At 32.1% G+C, this 7,866-nt stretch overlaps 1 protein-coding gene across 1 annotated transcript; it reads left to right on the forward strand.

Annotated features, from left to right (window-relative positions):
- Positions 1-444: 444 nt before the first annotated feature.
- LOC120092669 (N-alpha-acetyltransferase MAK3) lies at positions 445-3,931 on the forward strand. The gene is made up of 4 exons (XM_039050818.1): positions 445-786; positions 891-1,011; positions 1,465-1,520; positions 3,355-3,931. The coding sequence occupies exons 1-4, from the start codon at positions 583-585 to the stop codon at positions 3,562-3,564; spliced, it is 591 nt and encodes a 196-aa protein (XP_038906746.1). The 5' UTR covers positions 445-582; the 3' UTR covers positions 3,565-3,931.
- Positions 3,932-7,866: the final 3,935 nt, after the last annotated feature.

Below are 7,866 nucleotides of genomic sequence, written 5' to 3' on the forward strand. Positions count from 1 at the left end.
ACAAGTAGAATGTGAACTTATATGTACACCAAACATGAATAATTACAAGACACGTGGACAAGGTGACACATGACTTTGGACACTAAGTAATGAACATCTATTTTCTATTATAATAGTCATAATATTCACAAATAAAAGAAAAGACCGGCCAAATTAAAATATGGAAATTTTCGAAAATAGAAAAATAAGAAAAACTATTTATACAAAATGGTAAAATTTAATTTTCTTTAATAGAAGTATATTAGTGTTTATTAGTAATAAAAATTGATTGAAATTTATCATTGATAACATATGATAGATGTTGATAGAAGTCTATTCGTATTTCTTAATTTTTTTATATTTCTAGAAATACTTTTATATTCTTCCTGTTATGAAAATTTCTCTATTTGAAAACTAATGTTAGAATTTTATTTGGTAATTTGTTTAAAATAAAATCATTTTAATTTAAATAAATCGATATCTTCAGGGATTCCAGGCTCCAATATTTTGCAGGCATTCAAGTTGAATACCCCAAATTTCGGCCGGATTTCTTCAGGCGACGCGGCAGTCCCCGGCGAACTCCTCCGGCGAGAAGAACAGAGAATGGAATCGAAATTGGACGGTGTGGTAGAAGAAGAAGAAACGAAGAAAGTTGAATTTGATGCATCGGAGATAGAGTACGTAAGCTATGGCGGTGAGCATCACTTACCTCTTATCATGAATCTCGTCGATCAAGAACTCAGCGAACCCTACTCCATATTCACTTATCGTTACTTCGTATACCTCTGGCCTCAACTTTCATTCCTGGTATTAAACTCGCTTTTGTCTCAAATCTCTGACCAATCAGCTCATGATCGTCGCCATTCCCTTTAGTTTTTGTTTCGTTCTTTCTGTTTTTGCTGCTTCCTCAGGCCTTTCATAGAGGAAAATGTGTCGGGACGGTGGTTTGTAAGATGGGGGAGCATCGGGGGACTTTCAGAGGGTACATTGCCATGTTGGTTGTTATCAAACCCTATAGAGGAAAAGGCATTGGTAAATTTTGTTATCTCTGATTTCTGTGAAGAGATTGTTGCTCACCTATGTATGGAAGTGTTTTATTTTTTTGTTATGTAATCAATGAAACTTATGATTTAATTTTTCTATGTAATATGAATTTATCAATGGCCCATTTATATTTGTTGCTGTAATTTCTTTTGGAAGACTCATTTGTATTACTTAGATTTTGATGTTATTAGAATAGGATCACATTATTAGAATAATTTCTATTCAATGCTCTTTGTCAAGAATGCCTGATTTACTCTTGGGAATGATCCTAAATTTCTGTTCCATTAGTTGACTAGAACATCATTTAGTTATATGCATAACACTGACATTACTGTATAATGCTTTGCCATTTTGAATTGGGTTTTAATACACGTCTTTTGTTATAAACCTACCAGAGTTTGTAGATCTTCATTCTCATAACTATTTTTCTTTGTTTTGTAGCTTCAGAGCTAGTCACAAGGTCTATAAAAGTCATGATGGAATCAGGCTGTGATGAGGTATGTTGGCATCAACTATGGTATTTCCTCTGTTATGTGTGAGCCAATATTTGTTTTCCTTCATTAAAGGAGTCAAAGCAACTAACTTGTGAGTTCTCTTCTCTGTATTATAGATATTGGTTTCTTACTTTCTTAATCGAATCTCTGAACTGTAAGTTAGTAGTAGATGGCTGTATAGCCTGCAGAATCAACTAACTTGACATTTTAAAGAGAGAGAAAACTCGAGCATGCACTTGCACTGCATCATCTGCAACATATACTTGTTATGTCATCTCCTTTAAATCCTAAGTCGTCTCTTCAAAACAAGATGTCTTTGAATCCTGGTTGGATTTGGAGACCTCCACTCACCAAGCTCTGTTTCAATCCAAGCTAATCTTTTCATATGATAGTTGGGAATAAAATTGACTTTATTCTTTCGCATGATATTATGTCATTAATTCACAGAAGATATCTACAACCACAAGTATTATTTAATATTGAAATTTTAATTGTTAACATATTTAGTAATTTAACATTTTATATTTCAGTATTAACTTGACTTTCGTTTGCTTACAAAGGAGAAAATGGAATATATGAAAAGGCTTTAAAGGTAATTATTTAAACTTTAAAGTAGCGATGAATTTATTTAAACAAATCCCAAAGGTTGGGTAGTCTAGGGGTAAAAGACCTTTGGAACTCCTTGGAGCTAGCTACATTGAGTTATTGAGTTTTTCTTTGAATATCCTAACTATCAAATAATTTTGGTTAAACTGTTATGTTCTTGATTTCAATGTATTAAATCAAATATAAGGTCTTCTGGAAAGGGACCATAAATAGATTTGGAAAAAAAAATTGCTACAAATATAAATAAATATTAACATGAATGCTAAGCATAAATATAAACAGCTAAAACATTGCTAATATTACAAAGATAGGAAAGAAATCCAATCGGTGAACAGTGAACTAAAGAAGTCGAAATGTTTTGGGTGTTAATGTGGTCGCACAATTTATCTAACTAACATAGAATTTGTTTCCTCTCCTAATCCTAACTAATAAGGTTTAAGGTGTGGAAGAATGATGGGAACGTGTGTACTTTTGGGAACACAGATTTAAGGTTTGAAGGTCTCCTTTATTAGATATTAATATTTAATGAGTTTCTCCATTGCATTGATGTAGAGGGCAACAATCATGTAGGATATGTCGATTTGATGACGTGTGCATAACTTGTTTTGAACACCATCGTTTTAAAGGAGAAAAGGCACTCTCACATTAGAACATTAAATTGTTTTGAATGTGGCTCAAATTTACCTGCTCGAATCTTCTTCGGGAGTTATCCTGAATTGATGGTATGGAAATAGCTGAACTTGATTTGACTTTGAGATTAGCGGCTTCTGTTGAAATTGCCTGCAGTAATAGTGTCTTCAGCTGCACATTTCTTTTTTATTTGATTTGACAATTTGAACCAAGTGGTACCTTGTTCAGTTTATTTCTGTAAAATAGTTTGGCTCTCGTTTTCTTATGATGTTTTGAGTTGTTTGAGTAGATGCTAACTGCAATGATTATGCTATCACCCTTTCAAACGAAAATCAAAGATCTTTTGGACAAACATGATTAAACCTCATTTGGGGATGTCCTCAGACTCTTTTCATGTTAGTTTTCTCATTTTATTCAAGTCTTCAATCACTCTTCTTGTATTAGCTTCACCAATTGGAACTGTTTTCTATAGTCTCTTCAACCTTGCGAGAGATAATTATTTGTTTTTTCTCCTTTCTAATCTGTGTTTTTAGTAATGGAATGTTCTGTTTCAAAGAAAGTTGACATTCTAACTTACCACCTGATGTTGTTTTGTCTCTAGGTCACATTAGAAGCTGAAGTTACAAATAAAGGAGCGCTTGCTCTATATGGTCGTCTGGGGTTTATCAGAGCAAAACGGCTCTTCCATTATTACTTGAATGGAGTTGATGCATTTCGGCTAAAATTATTGTTTCCACGCATGGAATCACACCCATCCTTGCCTTTGATGGCGAACACAGCTGATAATCAGAAGGATAACGACGGTTTATGACGATTACATCATGGTATCCATCTAGACTCGAAACTAAGCAATCCATGTGAGAACACTATTCACCCTTTCTCCTTCTATAATTACGTTGCCCATGTCCATCATGTGATGTTGTGCATTAAACCCAAGTTGTTGAAAATTTAAATGTAGCCTTTGATGTCTCTCTGATATTCTCCTTAGTTGTTAGAAGTCAATAGAGCTTTAGAAAGTTGTTTATGCTGTAAATGTAGCTATCTGAGTTCAGACTTTATGATATTGTAAACTTGTAATGAAGTCAGAAGCAGTTTTGAGTTATTTTGTTTATTTGAGATGGAGATGATATATATATTTTTGAATGGGAGTTAAAACTTACAAGTGAAATTGAAATGAACAGTGCTCTTATTATTATTATTATTTAGTTCAACAACACTTTTGAGTGAGTGATTCGAACGGCCTCTCAGTCACATATACTAAAACCAATCAAGCTATGTTAAGATTGGTTTATTATTTCGAGTTCAATATGATATTCTATTGGTTGGTGCAAGTATTTGTTTATAAACTGGCGTGATCATTAATCTTATTTATTAAAATTATACATTCGGTTATATCTTGTTTTCTTTTCTTATTTATTTGATTTAAAGACGAATTTTAAAATCAAGCGGTAATTGGTTAAGACTCTATAAATGTTTGAATCTCTTCACCCTACTTTGTTGAGTTCAAGAGAAAGGAAAAAATGTTTACTTGAAACCAAGTTGGTTGAATTATTAATATAAAACGAAAAAAAAGTGATATCTCTATGTATATGAAAAAAAAAAAAAAAAAAAAGGAAGGGCAACTCTTTTTTCTTTTTTAACTTCTTAACATGATAATCACGAAGGGTGTGTTTAGGAGCCCAATGAATTTTAAATTCAGTGAGATTTTATATCATCTCAATGTTTGGGGGTCCATTTTTATATATCATCAATTTGAAATATTCAGCCTAATGGTTTGCAAACAGTAATGAGAATTTGGAGGGATGTGTCGTATATCCCCCTTTCCTTCACTCACACATCTCTCCCTCTCCCCTTTCCCTCACACATCTCTCCCTCTCCCCCTCCCATTTCTCTCACTCACACATCTGTTCAACTCCCTTTTCGTGCCTGCGAATCCCTCCTCCATTTCCCTTAGATCTCCTTCTCCCATTTCCCTTTCACGTCTCTCTCAACCATCGTCTGAAATCCTACCCGCTTCAATCTTCTCCTTAATCTTGTCCTCAACTCGCTTTCGTATGTCACCGTTTCATCTTCTCGTTTTCGTATGTCACAGATCTGTTCGTCTCCCCTTTCGCGCATGCATATCCCTCTCAGAACTCATCCTTCCGATCTCGAATCTGCCCTTTCCCTCCTCCGTTTCCTTCAGATCTCCTTCTCCCCTTTCCCTCTAACGTCTCTCTCAACCATCGTCTGAAACCCTAGCCGCTTCAATCTTCTCCTCAATCTCGTCCTCAACCCGCTTTCGTATGACACCATTTCATCTTCCCGTGTTTGTATGTCACAGATCTGTTGTTTTCTTCATAGGTTTGTTGTTTTCTCACAGATCTAGTGTTTTTCCTTTTTTCCCCTTGCGGCTTTAATCTCGGTCTCAACCATGTTCTTGCTGCTTTGACAGTCCTCCGTTCACCCATAACCCGTTGTACAACTTGTTTTTGGTTCTCAGTGTTGCTTCGGTGTCGATCATTGAATGCATGGCAGGGACTGGTTGAAGGAATTGCAACTTGGTGGGGGAGAACATTGTCCACTTCAGGTTTGTTTTCTAAACCCTAGATCGGCCAATGATGAGTCTCTGTTTTGTTTCTCCTGAAAATTTCAATTTCATGCCTCGATCCTCTGTCCCGTGTATTTGATTTTCATGCCATGATTAATTTTTTTAAACACGTTCTGTATATTTCATGTTTTGTGCATTTTATTTTCTAAACATGTTTTGTGTATTTCATGTATTTTATGTTCTAAACATGTTATGTGTATTTCATGTTCTGTATATTTGATCCTCGATCCTCTGTTCTGTGTATTCTCTATTATGTGATTTGTTTTGTTTTTAATATTGTGTCTTCTTCTCTATCTTTTCCTTCAAATTTTCATTTTCATGCCTTCATTCTCTGTTGTTTTGTGTATTTGATTTTCCAACCATGCTAATTTACCCACTAATTCTCTGTTCTGTATCTTGTTGTTCTAATTCTAATGCCCCGTTGAATCTTGAATTGTGTTAGTCCTAGTTATTATTTTTTTTGCAGGTTTTCAATATTATGCATTATTAATTACTTCATTTATTAAACTGCCTACCAACATTATTAATGACTGTTATGATTGTTTGCTGATTTTATTAATGACTATTCTGATTGTTTTTTGATTTTATTCCACTTGCATATTTCCACTACCCATTCAACCACTTCATTAATGACTCAACTAACTTATTAATTGGATTTGAGTTCATTTACATGTGTGAATTTAAATCTGAGGCCAGTCACACTATTTTTTTAAATATTTGTTGGGGCTGTATGTTCAACAACCACCCCTCCCCAAGTACCCCTCTTCCTATATAACAACATTGATCATTCTCTATTTTCTAAGAGCTTCCATTGTTCAAGATTTAGTTTGCCAATCCGGTGAGTTGTTTAATTTGGTTTCTCCTTCTCTACTTTCTATTCTTTGGTTCTGTTATTTTCATATTATTAACTTCCTAACTTTTGGTTCTTTGGTGGGTGGTAGGATGCCTCATTGTGTTTTGATCCGATAATAGTGGACTCTCCATCCAAATAATACTTCATGAAAGTTATATAGGTATTTCTCCATTCCAACTAGTTCTCTCCCTGCATTTTAAGTATTTGTAGATTTTTCCTAACTTTTGCTTTTTGTTTTGTTATGCAACCCAAACTAATACAGAACATTCAATTAGTTTGCGGTTAGTGTCTTACTTTTTTTTCTTTTTCTTTTTTTGTATTCCCTTATATTCCATATTAGTTGTATTTTTTGGTGTGCCTCATTGAGATTTTAGTTGTATTTTTTTTGGTGTGCTTCATTGTGTACACGGATTGTTTGACATTTTCTGGTGTTATTGACTGTTTATTAATTTTTCATTGTTTGACATTTTTTTGTGTTATCAAATTTGGTGTAATAGACCGTTTATTAATTTTTAAATTTTAGATGCTTTCGATTCTGCCCCTAATTGTAATACTCAAATTGACCTTGGATAATTTGATTTTATAAATTCAAATTAACGATATGGCTTTTTTTAATGGAAGTTATCAAATCGTTAAAATCACATTAATTATTATTATTAATAATTTAAATTGAATCATATATTTGATATAGCAATTGTTTATGCTCTTTAATATGATTTTTATATTATTTAATCATTTTTAATTATTTTAGTATAAATTATCAATATACAAATTATCTAATCATTTTTAATTATTTTAGTATAAATTATCAATATACAAATTAACTAATCATTTTTAATTACTTTAGTTTAAATTATCAATATACAAATTATGGTCAATTATCACTATTCTAATCAATTTATTTATTATTTATTCAATTTTAGTAATTAATATAATCATGTTTAATTAAAANATTTATTCATTTGTAGTAATTAATATAACTTTGAAATGTTTAATTAATATAATGATGTCTTTAATTAATTTATTCATTTGTAGTAATTAATATAATTTTGAAATGTTTAATTAATATAATCATGTCTTTAATTAAGTAATTATTCATTTTAGTTGCACCAAGTAAATTATTAAATTAAAAACCGTCTTTGAAACGTTTCCTTCCCAGTAAAGTACTTTTGACAAATTATGGCTAATACAATAACTTTCATATACCTTTGATCAACTTATGAAAAGAATAATAAAAATGTAAATAGATTTTTAATATAATTCCAATGTAAATTCTTACCTCTTTTTTATATGGATTTAAGGATGAGATGATTAATTTACCATTTGACTTTCGGTGATGAGAAGTTTAGAATGAATAATATAAAATTGAACTGTATACCATATCTTGAGATAGAAAAAAATAAAATAATGCAATTAATACCTTATTCCAAATAAGATGGATACAATAATTGGAATATCAGATTTAAAAAAAAAAATAGTGTTCATACATGCAAATTATTATAGACTACAAAAATTAAACCAGATAACATTGACATATGAACTCTGCACATCCAAACACAGACATATGAACTTAGATATAACAATTATGCACACCCAAATACAGACATATGAACTCAGACATAACCTGTTCGCATGAGATTTCAAGAGAATTTCGTGGAACTTGAACTTTG

This window comes from Benincasa hispida, chromosome 12, assembly GCF_009727055.1.
Source record: "Benincasa hispida cultivar B227 chromosome 12, ASM972705v1, whole genome shotgun sequence".
Classification (NCBI taxonomy): domain Eukaryota; kingdom Viridiplantae; phylum Streptophyta; class Magnoliopsida; order Cucurbitales; family Cucurbitaceae; genus Benincasa; species Benincasa hispida.